Consider the following 18,466-nt stretch of genomic DNA (forward strand, 5'->3'; position numbering starts at 1 on the left):
TTTTCTCTCACGAGTTTGGACATTTAATATTTTCACTAAATTAATTATTAAAAAATTCTTATACTTTCAAATTTTAAAAATTTTGGATATCAGTATTAATTTTATTAATATCTTTCTAATTTTTTAAAAATTAAAAAGATATAATTATTACTAAAAATAAATAAATAAAATCTTATCGTAAAAAATGTTTATCTATGTCTCATAAATTTTGGAGAATTTTTTTAATGGAAACTCACGGTTACTTTACAAATTTTAGAAAATTTTAGAAAGTTAATATTTTTTAAATAGAATATAAAATTCACTATAATTTTTTTGTAATTTTTTTTAATTGTTGAGTAGAAATTCGAATAAATTAAAACACAAATAATTAAATGGAATAATAAAGGTTATTTAATTAAATGGTCCATTAAACCTCTTTACGTTATAAATAAATTTTTATTAAATAAATTATTAATCCTTATCATAAACTATAAATTATTAAAGGATAATATATTAATATTATAAATTATCACTAAATTTTAATAAAATTTACATATATTCATTTTATTCAAATGCCGTCCATAAATTAAATTAATATATTTAATTTGTTTTTAATAATAAATTTAATTGAATTTTTTACTTTATAATAATTATTATACATATAAATAGTTAATTATAGTAAATAAAATGTATTGAAAATAATGAAGGGTAAAAATGACACAAGGCAGCTTATTAAATAATTCATAATAATAAGAAAATAAAATAGTAATTATAACACAATAATAACAATCTATTAATTAGGTAAATTCTACTAATTAGGTAAATCTAAAAGGTGCATGACGTCAAAATTATATTTTAATTGTTTTTTTAATAATTATATATATTATTTGAGAATTATTAAATACTATTTAATTTGCCGGCATTATTAACTACAATCATTTTCAATTTTGCCCTTTCAAACAGATTTTTTTACCGATTATTAAATATTTAATTAAATTTAAAAATTATTTTGCCCCCACAACATAATTATTGAAATTATTTAGTTTTTAAATTTTAATTATTCCGTCCCAGCATCACTAGTAAAGCTATCTATCTTCGAGAATAATCGGTATCGTTGAGCTAAAAAATTTTAACCCGAGATTTATAAGTACCTAGTTAAGGATGACTCGATGAATGCTGGTATCGACAGAAGTGTCGAGTATTTCATTTTATGAAAACGTCAATGAAAATATCTTCCATTTTAAAAATAAATTTATTGATATTAGTGATTTTTTTTAAAAATTTGGTTATTGTTTTATGACGTAATAAAAATATTTTTCTATGGAAATAAATTTGAAATTTTAAATAAATAGAGAAATAAAAAATTAAAATGATAATCCGACAACGATGAAAGAAAGAAAGAGGGAAAGAGGTGGGCCATAAGAAAAATCAGGGAGTGCCCGTAACAATTTCAATGGGTCCAGTTACTAAAATAAAATAAAATATTATATTATATTATTAAACAAAAACAAGAGCTTAAGAACAAGAGGAAGAGATTTTCATGGAGGGAACATTTTCAATTCAGAGATAAAGACTGCCATTTGTAACTTCGCTTCGTTTTTTTAGTTTTTTTTCTTTTTTCTTTTTGATTTTTCCCTCTCTAAATCTCTTCTCCCTTCTTCTTCTTCTTCTTCAATCGACGAAGAAATTCGGAAGAGAAAGAAGAACACTAAAAAAAGTTGCAGAAATTGTTGTTTGCAATTATTATATTCATCCTCTAATCCGAACTCTTTTTTTCATGTTGTTGGATCGGATCTGAAAGTACTTCAGAGACTCGGGAAAAAAGAACAAGGAACTCGCAAAGTTGCTTCGCTTTTCTCACTGTGCTTGTATTTTCGGTGGGTCTCTATCGCTTTTTTTTTTTTTTTTTTTTTTTTTTTTTTTTTTTTNACTGCCTGTCTTGAAAGATTTGCTTGCTGCTGCATTGTGTAGTTGTGGTTCGTGGATATTTTGTTCGGTGTTTTTTGTTTTTGATTTCCATTGTTAAAGATTTGGAGGGCTGTGGGTTGAGTTTTGTGCTTGATTTTGGTTTTCACTTCGGAAGAATCAAAATCAGTAGTTGAAGACACTGGAAATTTTGGTTTTCGTGTTGTGAATCTCTTGAAAAGAGTTCGGTGTTGAGGTTAAGCTTGTTTTGATTTCTAGTGATTTCGAGCAAATTAGATGAGGCGTTGATGCTTCCGAGGAAGAAAACGAAGAAATTTTTAGACGGCGGATTAAAGAATCTGTTATTGTTATGTGATTACAGCGGTGTTTGGAATTTACTTACATGATTTCTTTTTTCGACTTTGTAGGGTTTGATATTGCTCAAGGCTCACTGCTTGAGCTTCGGATCAACCATCAACAGGTAAATGATTTTCTTCATAATCTTGGGGATTTTCTTTGATTGCTTGAGTTGCTGGATATGGAATCTTCAATCTCCCTCACAGTTTATCTGAATCAATTTGAACTTTTCAACTTCCAGAACCGATAGATATTCATTTGGCGTTTGCAAGAAAGGCATTAATAAGTGGAAGATTTTTTAGTTAATGGTTTTGGAAATTTCCATAATGGTTATAAATTATAATCAATCGTTGAATCCCATTCACCACACCCTAAGATCTGGCCTGAGAGTGTGCTTGAGCCGGAGCTGCTGATGGAACCACTTGTTGATGGTATGAGTTCTTTACTGAAAAATCAAAACCCGACATCTGCATCAAGGATTCTTGATTCCTCTAAACCGTCGAAGAATGAAGCAACTTCTTCGACTTCCTGTGTTATGTCTCAAAATTGTGCCAAGAAACCAATTCGCCATCCAAATGGTTCTTCTGTAAGTAGTAAAAAACATCCTGCCAATTTGAACCAAGATGTGCAGCTTGAAGATTTAGCTGATGTGGAAAAACATACACATGTTTCGAATAAGGGGAAATCCGAGCTTGTGAAGCCTATTATCGACGATTCTAAGGATTGTTGTTCAAATGGCTTGGAAGAATCTGGAAATCAAGTATTGAACGCATCAAAAGTAGCTGCCACACAAATAAATGACCAACAAAAGTCTCAGCCAGCTGAATTATCTTGTCCAAGTCCTCAGGCCAGCATATATTCCACGACTTTATATGCAGAGGCCAAACAAAGTTTCTCAAACACAGAAGTGAGTGAATGTGCAAGCAGCATTGACAAGTCTTGTGAAAGCATCAACATCACGAGTTCCTATGATATTGACAAAAGCAGGAAGACGAGTGTGTACCGAGGCAGCACTGGCAGTGATATCAGTGATGAGAGCAACTCGAGTAGTTTAAGCAATGCCATGTCTAAGCCCCATCAGGCAAATGACACAAGATGGGAAGCATTACAAGTCGTGAGATCCCATGATGGGATGTTAGGATTGAACCATTTCCGGTTGCTTCGAAGACTGGGATGTGGCGATATTGGTAGCGTCTATCTTTCGGAGTTAACTGGTACCAAAACTTACTTTGCCATGAAGGTTATGGATAAGGCTGCTTTGGCAAGTAGGAAGAAGCTTCTGAGGGCTCAGACTGAACGTGAGATATTGCAATCTCTGGATCATCCATTCCTGCCAACTTTGTATACACATTTCGAGACAGAGAAGTTCTCTTGTTTGGTAATGGAGTTTTGCCCCGGGGGCGACTTGCACGCGCTTCGGCAGAGACAACCTGGGAAATATTTTCCTGAGCATGCTGCAAGGTCTGAATTGTTTTCTTATCCTATAGCTCTATCTTGCTTTCACTCTAATAACCGAACAGAACATTTGCTGTCTCTATTTAAGATTTCTTAGGAACAGATGTGCTCCTTAAATAAATCAAATATGAACTGCCCTTCTATATGGCACTGGTGGAAAGATTTCCGCTCAAACTTTCCACAGATCATTACAGAGCTACAACACGAATTCGTGATAGGACCGAACGACATATATCCTAGAATTTTATATATTTGTGCTGCTTCTTTCTAATATAACTTTGGACTTCAATTACTTTTATTGACATCGAACATTTCGTTCGTCTCTCATCGCCCTACTTAGATGCCATGGTGCAATAGATGTTAAGTTTTGATGGTTATTTCTCTGTTTGCCTGTGGAATCACCCTATTAGAGAGCTAGCAATTTGCACATTATCATAGGCTTCTGTAGACAGCCCTTTTTATTATAAACGGTTACGGGACTGTGGCTCACCTCGATTTTCACTGGATATTTTCTGTACTTTTCCAGATTCTATGTGGCTGAAGTTCTCCTTGCTTTGGAGTATCTGCACATGCTTGGGATAATCTACAGGGACCTAAAACCTGAAAATGTGTTAGTGAGAGATGATGGACACATAATGCTATCTGATTTTGACCTCTCTCTTAGATGTGCGGTCTCCCCGACCCTTGTTAAATCGTCGAACTCGGGTTTAGAAGCTAAAAGCTCAGGATACTGTGTCCAGCCTGCTTGCATTGAGCCAACTTGCATAATGCAGCCAGATTGTATCCAGCCAGCATGTTTTACGCCTCGATTCTTTAGCAGACACAGGAAAGAAAAGAAGTCGAAACCGAAACCGAAAAGTGAAGTATATCATCAAGTGAGCCCTCTACCGGAGCTCATTGCAGAACCGACAAGTGCGAGATCGATGTCTTTTGTTGGTACACATGAGTACCTGGCACCTGAAATCATAAAAGGTGAAGGCCATGGCAGTGCTGTGGATTGGTGGACTTTTGGGATCTTTCTTTACGAGCTTTTGTTCGGTAGAACTCCGTTCAAGGGGGCAGGGAACCGTGCTACATTATTTAACGTGGTTGGTCAGCCATTGAGATTTCCAGAGTCTCCTTCTGTGAGCTTTGCAGCAAGGGACTTGATCCGAGGTTTGCTTGTAAAAGAACCACAACATCGTCTCGCTTATAGACGCGGTGCTACCGAGATCAAGCAACATCCATTCTTCCAAAGCGTGAATTGGGCACTCATCCGCTGCGCCAATCCTCCAGAGGTACCAAGAATGGATGTCATTGATTTCTCTTCAAAAATGGGGGCACCACACGCCGCTGCAGCCGCTGCAGCAGCAGCAGCAGCAGCAGGCGAAAAGATGCCGGGAGTCGACGTGAAGCCTGAAGGTAACTATTTAGAGATTGACTTCTTTTGAAACTTATTGTGATTTCCTTTTTTCAGTCTTTTCATCAACCAATCTCCTCTCCGTTCCTCATTTGTATTGTGCTGTGCTTCAATTCAGTCCTCTTGTGGTTTCATGTTCTTTTAACTGTCACTTTGTAACTCACTCTACTGTGCTATCTGCTGCTGCTCTGCATAATAAAATCTGTGTGAGAAAATATGCAGAAAAGATGCATCAAACTGGGGAATGGAATTGTTGGGTTTCCCTCTTATACTCACTCACATAATTCTTTCATTTTTATTCACTACAAAAAAGATTCTCTGTTGCTTCAAAACTTCCATTTCTTTTCATAGATGTTTAGTCTCTACCTCCTTCATCCACTTTAGATTTCGTGGAAAAAGATCTGTAGAGTGTTAGAAACTACGACTCTTCACAATGATATGATATTGTCTGCTTTGAGGATAAGTTCTCGTGACTTTGCTTTTGGTTTTCTTATGCCTCATACCAATGGAGATGTATTCTTTATAAGCTCATGATCCACTCCTTAATTAGCCTACGTAGGACTCCTCTCCCAACAATCCTCAACATCGAGCCTTTTGATTTTTTTTTAATGGAAAAAAGGGTGAAAAAAGGCATCGACATTGATGGGGATGTCGAAGGTGACAACTATAGATGGAAAAGGGAGGAAGGAGAAAAGAGAGAGAAATAGGGACGAGAAAAAAAGAAGAAAATAGTGTTTTAATAAAATAGTGTTTTTTCTTTGATGACAGCGGACTTGCAATTGTGAAGCACTCACTTCTCAGCAATAAGTGAGTTAAGGTTATTCGTTATCGCGTCGCCTACGGCCAAACGACGTATGCTCGAGCCTCTGGTCTCGATTCAAGAAGAAAGTTTTACAAAACGGGGGCAGAGAGATTTTGAAAGCAAGACTTAAGAAATTGAAATTAGTGTTATATGAGAATGTAAGCAAAAGGCAACAATAACGGCTTACTGCATATAACTATCGGGTAAGGGGATATTTATAAAAAAACGGCTTACTGCATATAACTATCGGGTAAGGGGATATTTATAAAAAAACGGCTTACTGCATATAACTATCGGGTAAGGGGATATTTATAAAAAAACGGCTTACTGCATATAACTATCGGGTAAGGGGATATTTATAAAAAAACGGCTTACTGCATATAACTATCGGGTAAGGGGATATTTATAAAAAAACGGCTTACTGCATATAACTATCGGGTAAGGGGATATTTATAAAAAAACGGCTTACTGCATATAACTATCGGGTAAGGGGATATTTATAAAAAAACGGCTTACTGCATATAACTATCGGGTAAGGGGATATTTATAAAAAATTTAATGATAGGGATGAGAATGATACTAAAATAAAATTTGTGAGCTAAAATATCGAGTTTGAAAATTTAAAACAAAATATTGTTGAATTCAAATTTTTCGAACATAAATATAGTATTTCACAAATAGCACAAATTTAGAAAATTAATATTTTATTTTTAAAAAATTTATTAGACAAAAATTAAAATATTTAAAGCCTTATTTGAACGTAAAATTAATGAATATTTATTTTTGTTGTATTTACTGAGGGAGGGAAACGTAATTTTAAATGTTTTTCAAATATATAAATATTTAGAGCTATTTTTAACCATAAATCCTTAACAAATAAGGAACCACATCTTATTCTCTCCGTCATTTTTCCCGCGCGAAGAACGACCTTTGTTTTCCACTGCTCTCCGGCGATCTTCGCCGTTTGACGACTCGGTAGCGCCGCCTAACATGGCAAGCTATGCGATTATGGCGACCAAATCGTTGCTTCTCTTCTCTCAGCAAAACTCTACGTGAACCTCTCTTCCTCTTCCGTTCTTTCGATCACTCCTCTTCGCACCAATTTCCGTCGCCAATTTTACTCCACTTCTCGGAATCTCACCGTTTCTCCACATTTTCAATAGTCGAAGACGAGAATCTAGCTTCCCTCGGCCGGAGATGTAGCGGAGTGACCTTGCCGGAACCGTTGCTGCCTATGAGGAAGTCCCGCGATCTTCCCGTCCCACGTTGGACTCGGATGCTGATATGCAACCTAAGTCCATTCCTCGGCCATCAAAACTCATGACAAAGGTTAGTAAATGATGATACCTTCAGGAGACTGAATTGTGATAGCAAATAAATAGATTTCTATTTTCTGCTCTGGCTGATTGTTTGTTGTGGTTTTAACATTCCCTAAGCTAATAAGCACAAATCTAGTGCGAACTGATGGATTATCGTTTGGAAGATGATCGATAATCAAATCACTGGCTAACGATGTGTTTAGCTCTCAATTTGAATAGTTTCTTCAACTTACATGCCCTACAATAGAATGTTTACTATACAATTTCCTCAATGCCCTGCAAATAGGTTTTTGAATTAGAGCTATAACCTTCATCTCTCATATTAACATTCAAATTTCTTAGCAACCTATAAATCTGGTCAGATTCTGGGTGTAATCTGTCATCAGCTACAAAACTATGAACCTCACTTCTTGCTTCAATCACACTTTGCCCAAGTATCTTCTTCAAACCCTTTTCCTTTATCATACTCCTAAGTTTTCCCACATTCTCCCAATTATTCTCCACAGCATAAATGTTAGATAGCAGTATGTAGTACCCAGCATGATTAGGATCTAATTTGAAGAGATTGTTTGCTGCAATCTCTCCCAAGTCAGATTTGTGATGAATACAAGCGGCACCTAACAGGGCACCCCAGACATGGGGCCCTGCCGGAATTGGCATTTTCTGAACGAAGTTCAGCGCCCTGTCGAGTTCTCCTGTTCGACCAAGAAGATCGACAATGATGCCGTAATGCTCCATGTTGGGTTCTATTCTGTATTCATTCAACATCATGTTGAATATCTTGATCCCTTCTTCAATCAAACCAGCATGGCTACAAGCAGATAACAATGAGAGAAATGTTACTTCATTAGCCATAACTTCTGATGTCTCTCTCATTTTGTCGAACAGTTTCAAAGCTTCTCTTCCTTGTCCCTGGATTCCATAACCTGCAATGATCGCAGACCAGGTAACAATGTCTTTTACTTTCATTTCTTCAAATACTTTCATGGCATTGACTGTGCTGCCACATTTTGAATACAGCTCTATAAGCGAAGCTCCTACGAAAATGTTATCGGTGAAGCCACTTTTAACAACATAGTTATGGAGGCAAAGTGCTTGTTGGAGAATGCCCAAATCTGAACAAGAAGCAAGAATTTTCACTGTGGCAACAGCATCAGGTTTTATGTTGTTCAACAGCATCGTATTGAAGGTTCCCATTGATTTGGAGGACATTCCATTCAGGGAATATCCACTCAGTAAGGTAGCCCAAGAAACCACATCTTTTTTGGGCATTTTTTCAAACACCACAAGGGCTTCTTCAGGTGAAAAACACTTCATGTACATATCAATTAGAGCTGTGGAAACTGAAATATCCAACTCCAAACCTTTCCTGGTAACAAGTTCGTGGATCTTCTTTCCCTCTTCTAAGTTACATTCAACTGCACATGCTTGTAATGCACCAATCACTGTGACTGAATTGAATTTGATTTTCTGATCAATCATCTTGTTGAACAGGTTTAGTGCTTCAGCTGCTGCGCCATTGTGAGCATAACAAGCAATTAAGGAGCTCCATGAAATTACATCTTTTATCGGCATTTTCTCGAACAAATTGGCTGCAGCTTTTACAAACCCCGTCTTCGCATATAGATTCAACAACGAGTTCGCCAAGGATAAGTCATAATCCAGTTTTCGTCTAGTTATAAAGCCATGTATGCTACTTCCAAGCTTTGAATTCGACAGTTGAGTACAAGCCGATGCTAAGCTGACAAGCGTGACGGGGTCAGGATTTACATGCTCGATCATCACCATTTGAGAGAAAAAATCAACTGACTTCTTAGGATTTCCATTCTGCTCATATCCTGTGATCATTGAAGTCCATAAAACTACATCTGGTTGAGGAAATTCCAAGAAAACTTGAAGTGCCTCGTGCATTTTTCCACATTTCGAGTACAGTTCAATCAATGCAGCCCCAACAAACATGTCAAGGTCAGTTTTCTCATTTTTCTTGATGAACCCATGAACTGTCTTTCCAAATTTAAGTGCCTGCAACCCTGCGCATGCCTTTAAAACTATAGGAATGGTGAAATTATCAGGTTTCCCATTTGAAATTCCATGAGATACCATGTCATTAAAGAGATATAAAGTCTGTCCCCATTGTTTCTCTTTGCAGTAGCTTCTAAGAATAGCATTCCAGAGGTGTACTGTTTTGCTAGGCGTTTCTTCGAACACCTTATGTGCTTGCACGAGAGAGGTGTATTTTCCATGCAGTGCACTAAGTTTGGTGGCGAAGAAAGTATCATGAGCAAGGCCAATTTTGAGCGTATAACATTGCAATTCAGCTAGAATTTTGCTACACTTACATTTTTCAAACAGCTTCACTAACTGATCCCTGCTTTTCATGTATATGATTTGCAAGCTGCAGAGTTACAGAAAGACGCCACTTAGCAAATGTGAAGTCTTCGGTTTGTGGAGAATCATCAAATGTTGTTCTTAGCTTATCGCGAGTCTGGACTCGCCGTCGTTGAAATCGCGCCGCCGCAACGAGAGGGGGTAGCAGCGCGAAACGGCGAGGGACGCGTCGTTCACGTAGCTTGCTGTCGCCGTCGTCGCTTAAGGCTAGCCGGAGATGAGTGTAGCAGACACCGTCTACACGCTTGGGTCGTTGCTTAAGGTGTCACCGGAATTCGAACTGCCGACGAGGAGCAATAATTACAGACGCTCGAACCTGCCGAAACCACCGCACACGCCGCCTCCGTATGTGGTTGCTACTCGCGCGGTAGAACGAAATGGTAACGCACCGTCGCGCGCTGTGCTTGTGGTCACTAACGATCGTCGAAGGAGAAAGAAGATCGTGAGAGGTGGCGGTGCTGGCGGCTGAGTAGGGTTGAATTGGATTAATATCGCCGTTAAAAAAAAAATGGTAAATTTTTTTTTTTTTTTTTTTTTTTTTTTTGTCACAATACTTAGATTGAAGAGGTTTTAAGGAGATATAATATGAAATGAGCCTATGGAATGAGTTTCATAGTTCTCCCGGTTCAGCTAAGACCAAACTCTATAGCTTAGATATAGTTCAATAGTTTCTCAACTTCGATTTAAAACGTTCAAACACGAGGTGTTGATGAAAATTCTAGTGAGAGTTCACGTAGATAGAGGTGTTGAGGGAAACCCTAGTAGGAGTTCACGTAGAAACGAGGTGCTGAAGGAAACCCTATGCGAATAGGCACTTCAATTCAGCTAAGATCAAACTCTATTGCTCAGATATAGTTCAATAGTTTTTCAACTTCGATTTGAAGCGTTCAAACACGAGGTGTTGAAGAAAACCCTAGTGGGAGTTCACGTAGACACGAGGTGTTGAAGAAAATCCTAGTAGGAGTCCATGTAGGTACTCGACCCATACCAATTACAAGATGGATGTTCCAATAAGTTCGAGAAACGAAGTTTTAGCACAATAATTTGAATGATTGGTGAGGGTCGGGAAGATGTAGAATAAAAGTCAAATCACTTAATTCACCGACACTTCCTTTTCACATACCAAAAGGAGACTTCTTCCCTTTTGACAAACACAAATAATGGAACACTCCTTCTACCTTCTTCTTTCCCTTCTTTCCTTTTCATTTTCATGCTCCCATTTTCTCCCTTTTTCCCATCCAATTCTTATTCCACTAAATAAAATAATAATAATAATAATAAAATCAATAACAATATTATTTTTTAAAGTTAAAAAATAATATAAATATATTTTAGCCGTTAGGGACTAAAATGACCTTTAACTCGTAATTTGCTTCTAGAAAATCTTCATTTTTTTTCAACTTGATTGGTTGTCAATGCTTTGAACTTTGAGGGTAAAAGAATAATTTTTCATTTCTTTTTCATACAATAAATTCAAACCAAGTAAAGTCAAAAGTTTCCATTCACATATAATAATAATAATAGTAATAATAATAGAAAGAAAAAAAAAAAGATATGGAAATTGAATTAAAATATTATAATTGAAAATGTCAAATTTGATATTTTTTTAGTTTTATTATTATTGAAATATTAGAATTTAAAAAGAATTGATTTGTTCAATTTTACCATGCATAAAATAAAAGGAAAAAAAAATCAAATATTTTGATGAAATTACAAGTTTATCCCTCTCTAATATATCTTTAACTTAAAAATTATTTAATGGATTCTAAATTTTTTATATATATTTCTTAATCTCAAGGAAAAATAATTTTTAAAAAAATAAAAAAAAAATAAGATAAATTTATAAATTAGCATAAAATTATTCAAAAGTCACAAGGTTGGTTAGGAAAGCTAATAATTGATTTAACTAGCCGTGACGTCATGTCGTTCAACAAAATTAGATTTTTTAGACATGTCGTCCCAGGTTCTAAACATGTCGGTGTGTCTTAGTCAATGTTTGCATAGAGCCACGTGCCAAATTATTTCATACATTTTGCAAGTAATAATATAAATTTAATAATATTATTATGATATATTTATTATAAAGAATGTCAGATTTGACCAGGCTCAATATTCGCCTATGGAAAATAAATATTTTTTTTTAATTTTAATAGAAAAGTCTAAGTTATTTAATAATAATAATAATAATAATAAATATTTGTATCGAAATTATGTAGGCATTACATTATTTTAATTCAAATAGTTAACATAATTTTTTAATGGAAAAATATTTTCTAGTAAAAAGACGTTTAAGTAAATGATGGGTACAGAGACCATTCGCATTAAAGAAATAGTGACAATGGTTGCAAGCAGAGAAACTGGAGGCTCAAAACGAGCGTTGGACAAGTACCAAGCTGAACACGATGCGAGTCCTTATAAGGGGATGACACTACTGCAAAGAGGCAGTCGAGTTTAAGTGGGGGAGAACCCAAGTGAACGGTTGATCACCCTGTAAATGTGCTCCAAGGTGCAAGCGCATGTGTATTCCTCGAGCCACCATCTCATGTTGGAGTGGTTTCTTGAGAGTATCGAGACGACATTCACTTAAGAAAAGAACATTAAACTGGAAGTGGTCAAAGAGATCGTGAGAATATGATAACTAAAAAATGCTTAAAACAATTGATAATTAATACCTAAATTAAACGGGTTTAACTTGGACCAATTCAAGACAACTAAAAATTAAATATATAATAAAAAATTTAAGAATTTAATTTGAAAAAAAAAATTAAAAATTAAAAATTTATTAGAAAGGGAGTTTGAGCTAAACAAAAGGCACTCGTGTCTTTTTTTCTTTTTTCATAGCAATTTTCAGCAGTTTTCTCAGCGGCGCAGATCTTGTCCTTATCCGTGCATCCGGATTTCCCTTCAAACCCCATCATCTCTTCTCTCTGTGTGTTTTAATTCTTCAATTTTTGTATTCAAAGTCAAATCACGGCCGCTGGAACAGTAACAATAACTCAAGAACTCTTTTGCAGCTTTAAATTGCAGATGGCAACCGCATTCACTTCCATAGCCGGAGAAGCATCAATTTCACAGCTCAATTTTGGTTGCTCGCCTTCATTTTCATTGCTCTGCTCCATTTCCGTTGAGAGCTACCTTAATTTGCTACATCCCCTGCTTCTGACACTAACTTTTTGTCTGATTTCTTTTAGTTTTTTCCCCTAATCTATTTACCGATTTCCCCAATTTTATATTCTGGGGCTGCTGGATTTGCGCTTTCCTACATGTGGAGGAGTATATTCTTTACCCACCAAGCACAAGAATCCGTTCAATTTCTGGATCGGGAGCGAGATTTTAGGGACGGGTCTGTACAGAATCAAATATGGGGTTTTTTAGTTTTTTTTGTTGTTGGTTTCGTACTTTGTTCGTACCTTTGAACCTCTGATGGGTCTTTTTTGGGAACGATTCATTTGTGTGGATTGAGAGAAGAAGGAAGTAACGAAGTGCACAGAAGGTGTTTGATAAAAGTCCTGAGTGAAGATATGGGTTCTGATAATAGGTTCTATTCCACTGATGAATTCTATTTGGACGCCAAATGGTTGATTGATCCCAGACATCTTTTTGTTGGGCCGAAGATTGGGGAAGGTGCCCATGCCAAGGTGTATGAGGGAAAGTACGTTTATGGGTTTTTCTGTGTCTTTGTCTGTCTGAAATCAGATATATTATAGTCCTCTCCATCTCTCTCTCTCCTCTAAATTCTGTCTCTTTCTCTCTTCTCTCAGATACAAATCTCAGATTGTAGCTATCAAAATGGTGGGCAAAGGAGATACTCCTGAGAGGATGGTCAGAAGAGCAGCTCGGTTTGCCAGAGAGGTAGCAATGTTGTCCAAAGTGCAGCACAAGAACTTAGTGAAGGCAATGATCAATTCTACTTTTGGAACTTTTGCTTCTTTTTATCACGTTTTTTAGTGTCTCTCAGGTTCTAACAGAGCTTCTCGATTGATGTTCTTCCTTTTTTTTTTTTTTTTTTTTCTTNTGGTTATAGTGACTGAATTGCTCACAGGCGGCACATTGCGCAAATGTCTATTGAATTTGAGGCCAATGAGCATGAAACTTGATGTGGCAATTGGGTTTGCGCTTGATATTGCTCGTGCAATGGAGTGTTTACACTCACATGGAATTATTCACCGTGACCTTAAACCAGGTACAGTGATTTACTATGCTCTTTGGACTCTGGTAGATGCCACTTCCATGCCATTTACTGATTTGTGTATGATGTTGAAGCCATTTGGTAGATTATCATTTGCTTCTGCCCTGAAAATTTAGCCTTCTCTTTCTTTCTTTTTTTGGGAAACACAGCCTTTTCTTTCTATGAGGGCTAATGATTTGAATTCCAAACGAGATGGACATCTGATATAGTAGTTAGAATTTGATTTTGTTCTTTAAAATGAGGTCTTCTCAAGCTTCAATCGTTCTTTTCATCCAAAATTCCATTGAATTCATCTTCGAGTTGTCGGCCATTAATGAACATATCGGCTTTCTTGTCTAATTTGGTTTGAATTAGAGATAGTCTTTGTGGATCCCACATCCGTCGGGGAGAAGAACAAAATTCTTTATAAGAGTGTAGAAACTTCTCTCTAGTAGATGCGTTTTAAAAACCTTGAGGGGAAGCTCAAAGAGAACAATAACTGCTAACGGTGGGCTTAGGCCGTTACAATTGAGGATTTGTGTAGCGGGAATCTAAAACATTTCTTGGGTGTGAATTCAACATGACTCTTCATTACCACCCTGAAAGGTTCAAAATTGTTTCAAATTTGTCCAATAATATGATTGCCAAAACAAATATAAACTGTGTTACTGAATCCAGTTTCGATGTACGTAGCTGAGATAAGAGAACCTGTTGGATCGACAAATGCATAGCTGAAAAATATTTACGACATGTTGAACCTACAGCATTCGAGTGAAATTTTTTCAAGTTCATACGTATCTCTAACGAAACTCCTTTGATGCAGAAAACTTGATATTGAGTGCAGATCATAAAACAGTTAAGCTTGCTGATTTTGGTTTGGCAAGAGAAGAATCGGTAACAGAGATGATGACTGCAGAAACAGGAACATATAGATGGATGGCCCCAGAGGTGCTTCTCATTTGAATATTTAGTTCTTATACATTTCATTGCTGCCTCTTATACATTTCTTCTTCTTCTTCTTTGTATTGTTTGGTGGCAGCTCTATAGCACAGTCACTTTAAAACATGGAGATAAAAAGCATTATAATCATAAAGTTGATGTATACAGCTTTGCCATTGTCTTGTGGGAGCTCATCCTTAACAGGTTGCCTTTCGAAGGCATGTCGAATTTACAGGCGGCGTATGCAGCAGCTTTTAAGGTAAGCATGTCGTTACAAAAGGGAACGTCTTATAATGTTCCTATGAGTACAATTGGCTATAATCCACTTGTAATTTGATTGAAGAACTGTTTCTACAACAATTTGAAGCTTTTTACATGAAATGCACGACTAGATAAGTACTTACAGCCAATTGTATGCAAATGAACAATCTTGTAGCCTTCCAAATATCCTGTTTTGAATTCATAGCTTTGTTGTTTTCAGAACATGAGGCCTAGTGCTGAAAACCTTCCAGAGGACTTAGCTTTATTAGTGACATCATGTTGGAGTGAGGATCCAAATACAAGGCCAAACTTTAGCCAGATTATACAGATGCTATTGCAGTCCCTTGCTAGAATATCACCTCGAGAACCCGTAATCCCGCCTCGGATATGTGTTTCTGAAAATGTCGTGATGCCACCTGAATCTCCCGGTACAGATTCCTTGATGGCTGTCCGACATGGCTCAGGGGAAGCCTCACACGGCATGATAGAAGAAACCCCTAAAAGCTCCTTCTTCTGCTTTAACAAGTGTTACTGATCCAATATAGAAGAAACCCCTAAAAAAGCACAGCTTGACTTTAGTTGTAGTTCTATGAGAATACCCAATAAGCCAATCCAGGAAATGTAACAGAATTTGGGATTGCTGCCATGGCACCCATCTGTCTAACAATCAAGAATCTTGGCATGTACTGTTTCTGAGCTCTGTTGAGAAATAGATAATGAGAAATTAACTGATCATAGTGGTTGTAAATAAATCTTGAACCCTTTTGTGTTTAACTAACTGATATGGCTGTCAGCCTTCCTTGCAATAGCGTGCCTAAGCAAGCCTGTATACTGGAACACCCTATATTTACAACTTAAAGCAACATCAAGAATCATAGAGAGGAAGCACAAGGCAGACCAATAACACCCACAAAATAAAATATTCATGACACGAACATCGACATTTCTATAAAACTAAGATCACTAAATTCCTTTTAATATCGACAATGAACTAAGTCTACAAGCATAAGAGTTTGCTATCTACTGTAACAAAGAACGTGATCTTCACAACTAGGCTACACTTTAGTGATTTCATAAGATTCATAGTAAGATCTTACAAATGGAAGGTCCTTGGCTCCTGTTTCTCTTCAATGCTCGAATCGTTACTCGTCGCACAGTGAGGCCATGAGCTCACGTGGTGAAGCCCAGATGGGAAGATCAATTAGACGCTGTTTCAATTGGTTTTCTTCCGTCATGCACAATGCTTCAGCTATATCACAAAGCTTTGAAACATTACGAATGATGGCTTCCTGAGCTTCTACCTGCACAATTGAAACTTTAGATATCATTATTAGGATAGATAACCTATTTGATAATTGAGAAACTATTTTGTTTTGAACCACTGCGGCAGTAAGGGGCGAAAAAGAATATAGGATCAGGAAAAGGGTTCGAAAGGGTTTTCACTCACCCTAAGGCCAACTCTGGTGAACAACAGAATTCGCCTTCAATTTTCCTAATCTTAAGCTTAAACTCCAGGAGACGGCAAAAAGTTTAAATTGTAAATTATGAAGTTTCTACTCGGATACTAGAACCCAATATTTTCAGTTTGAAGATCTGTCTGAACATGTCTCAACTCTCGAGTCCTTACCTTAAAAACATCTTTTGAGGAAAATGATTGAGATTTTTGAACAAATAGTGTCTGGCTATCTTTTGGGGTAAAGTGGTTGATGAATTCGAACAACATTTGGCGAAAAATGACAATTTTCTCTCCTGATCTCAGTCGGGGTAACAAATTGGATCTAGATTGGGGCAAAAACTTGGCCATGCAAGCGATTTCAGAACTGTGTGTTCTCTTAATCGAATATTTGACTTAGGATGGTGGGCCGTTCTAATAGATTTTTCCAAATCTAAACCTCATACCACCGAAAGACGGAACGCCTTCTATCCGATGAATTTGTCAATCGAGTAGAGGAATAATTAGTTCTACAGAGTTGCACCCAATCTGCGAAAAAGGGCAAACTGAACTGGGAATTCTTATCTTAGACATGAAATTTCACCAACGAATGATGAATTATGAGAAAATTGAGGAAATTCCTAAACAACTCAACACCTGAATCCGTAAAATTTCTATTCCTTGCGCCTTTATCCTAAATTATGACACAAGACCAGAATACCGATTTACCTGAGAGAGAAGATCTTCCACCATCGACGCGCACGAAAGCTCCTTGTGCTGAACTACAGTCAACGAGGAAGCCTCCAGAAGCGACGCCATACCTACTTCCCCTTCCTGTCGGTACTGTTCCTGTAGCTTCCGAGCCCTCTCCTCCATCGCCCGCAAGTTGCTCGACAAAACCTCCCACTGTTCAATCTCTTTCCGGTACTTCGCCCTAACTTTCAACAACGTCTTCCTCCTGCGCTCTCGCCGCCGATTCTCCTCCGCCTCAAGGTCCGCCGCCTGAGCCACCGACGAGCGAGCTGCCACAGCTTCCGCAGGGTCCAATCGACGCCTCTTCCGCTTGTAGACGAATCCATCGTCGTTGCAAAGCTCCCAATCCTCTTGTTCAAGAGAGACTGTGGCTACGGCTGCTGCAATTGAATCCATGAAACCACCCGAGCGGGAAAAAAGAAGCAAAGAGAAGAGAGAAACAGGCGCCTATCAATCAGTTTCAATTCCCTCAAATTTCGAAATCTGACGAAATTTGTGGCCGTCTGAGAGCGCGCGAGTCCGCTATTTGGGCCTCAAGCCCAATTCATTTTTGGGCCTACAATTTCTTCGGCCCAATAAATTTCATCCATTGTTTCGTAAATATTAAATATATGAGATGATTATTGATAAAGATTAATATTTTTTAATTAAATTAATTATTTATATGTAAGATAATAAATTCATCTAATCATAAATTAAAAATAATATTATATTGATAATTAAATAAATATTAATTAATTAGAGTGCCACTAATTACTCATCGATTTTCATATTTAATTTCTGTACGAGTTATCTAATTTTAATAATATAATAATATCAATTTTTTTTAGTTCTTATATTTATGTTGATAAAATATCAAATTTTATAATTTAAGTTTAATCACAAATTAACTATTAAATATTTTGTTAAAACTTATTTACTTAAATAAAAATTACCTCTAGTAAACTCGAACTTTAAATAGTTTAATTAATGCTTTTAAAATGTTGCAAAATATTTTAAAATATTATTATCACCTGCGTATTGAATTGAAATCGTCAATACTTCATTTAAAAAATACACTTAAAATTTTAATAAAATTTTAAATGTGTGTTTTAAAAGAGTTTATAAAGTTATTGTGGGTTACTCGGGTAAAATTATATATTTTTTAAATATGTTAAATGGCTAAATTAATAAAATACACACATATATATATATTTAAATATTATTATGGTTAGTATTATTTTTTTTAAAAAAATACCACGAAATCTTAAAAGAATACCTTTAATTTTAACCCAAAAAAAAATATTAAAAAAAATTTAAAAAAAATTCT

The 18,466-nt window shown here is 36.3% G+C and overlaps 3 protein-coding genes and 1 pseudogene across 4 annotated transcripts; 2 read left to right on the forward strand and 2 right to left on the reverse strand.

Annotated features, from left to right (window-relative positions):
- Positions 1-1,481: 1,481 nt before the first annotated feature.
- LOC111790794 (protein kinase PVPK-1-like) lies at positions 1,482-5,371 on the forward strand. Its single transcript, XM_023671855.1, has 5 exons — positions 1,482-1,561; positions 1,781-1,856; positions 2,313-2,365; positions 2,483-3,702; positions 4,223-5,371. The coding sequence occupies exons 4-5, from the start codon at positions 2,654-2,656 to the stop codon at positions 5,124-5,126; spliced, it is 1,953 nt and encodes a 650-aa protein (XP_023527623.1). The 5' UTR covers positions 1,482-1,561; positions 1,781-1,856; positions 2,313-2,365; positions 2,483-2,653; the 3' UTR covers positions 5,127-5,371.
- Positions 5,372-7,414: 2,043 nt separating this feature from the next.
- On the reverse strand, positions 7,415-10,142 carry LOC111789673 (putative pentatricopeptide repeat-containing protein At3g01580). Its single transcript, XM_023670313.1, has one exon. It carries the CDS (start codon positions 9,593-9,595, stop codon positions 7,472-7,474), a length of 2,124 nt encoding a protein of 707 aa, XP_023526081.1. The 5' UTR covers positions 9,596-10,142; the 3' UTR covers positions 7,415-7,471.
- A 2,289-nt stretch (positions 10,143-12,431) lies between these two features.
- Positions 12,432-15,704, forward strand: LOC111789674 (annotated as a pseudogene).
- On the reverse strand, positions 15,014-17,627 carry LOC111789675. Of its 2 annotated transcripts, XM_023670316.1 has the most exons (3): positions 17,134-17,627; positions 16,070-16,273; positions 15,014-15,813 (listed from the first exon to the last, which is right to left on the reverse strand). In XM_023670316.1, the coding sequence occupies exons 1-2, from the start codon at positions 17,551-17,553 to the stop codon at positions 16,115-16,117; spliced, it is 579 nt and encodes a 192-aa protein (XP_023526084.1). In that variant the 5' UTR covers positions 17,554-17,627; the 3' UTR covers positions 15,014-15,813; positions 16,070-16,114. The 2 variants fall into 2 exon arrangements, with proteins under 2 accessions (XP_023526084.1, XP_023526083.1); XM_023670315.1 differs by having other exon boundaries at positions 15,014-16,273.
- Positions 17,628-18,466: the final 839 nt, after the last annotated feature.

This window comes from Cucurbita pepo, chromosome LG03 (assembly GCF_002806865.2).
Source record: "Cucurbita pepo subsp. pepo cultivar mu-cu-16 chromosome LG03, ASM280686v2, whole genome shotgun sequence".
NCBI classification, from domain to species: domain Eukaryota; kingdom Viridiplantae; phylum Streptophyta; class Magnoliopsida; order Cucurbitales; family Cucurbitaceae; genus Cucurbita; species Cucurbita pepo.

What these genes read in the sequence shown, in the direction of transcription:
- LOC111790794 (XM_023671855.1), top strand. Translation starts at nt 2,654, where the DNA reads ATGGAACCACTTGTTGATGGTATGAGTTCTTTACTGAAAAATCAAAAC. An exon ending in TTTCCTGAGCATGCTGCAAG is followed by an intron (nt 3,703 to 4,222) that starts GTCTGAATTGTT and finishes GTACTTTTCCAG; the next exon opens with ATTCTATGTGGCTGAAGTTC.
- LOC111789673 (XM_023670313.1), bottom strand. Translation starts at nt 9,595, where the DNA reads ATGAAAAGCAGGGATCAGTTAGTGAAGCTGTTTGAAAAATGTAAGTGT.
- LOC111789675 (XM_023670316.1), bottom strand. Translation starts at nt 17,553, where the DNA reads ATGGATTCAATTGCAGCAGCCGTAGCCACAGTCTCTCTTGAACAAGAG. An exon ending in TGGAAGATCTTCTCTCTCAG is followed by an intron (nt 16,274 to 17,133) that starts GTAAATCGGTAT and finishes TCAATTGTGCAG; the next exon opens with GTAGAAGCTCAGGAAGCCAT.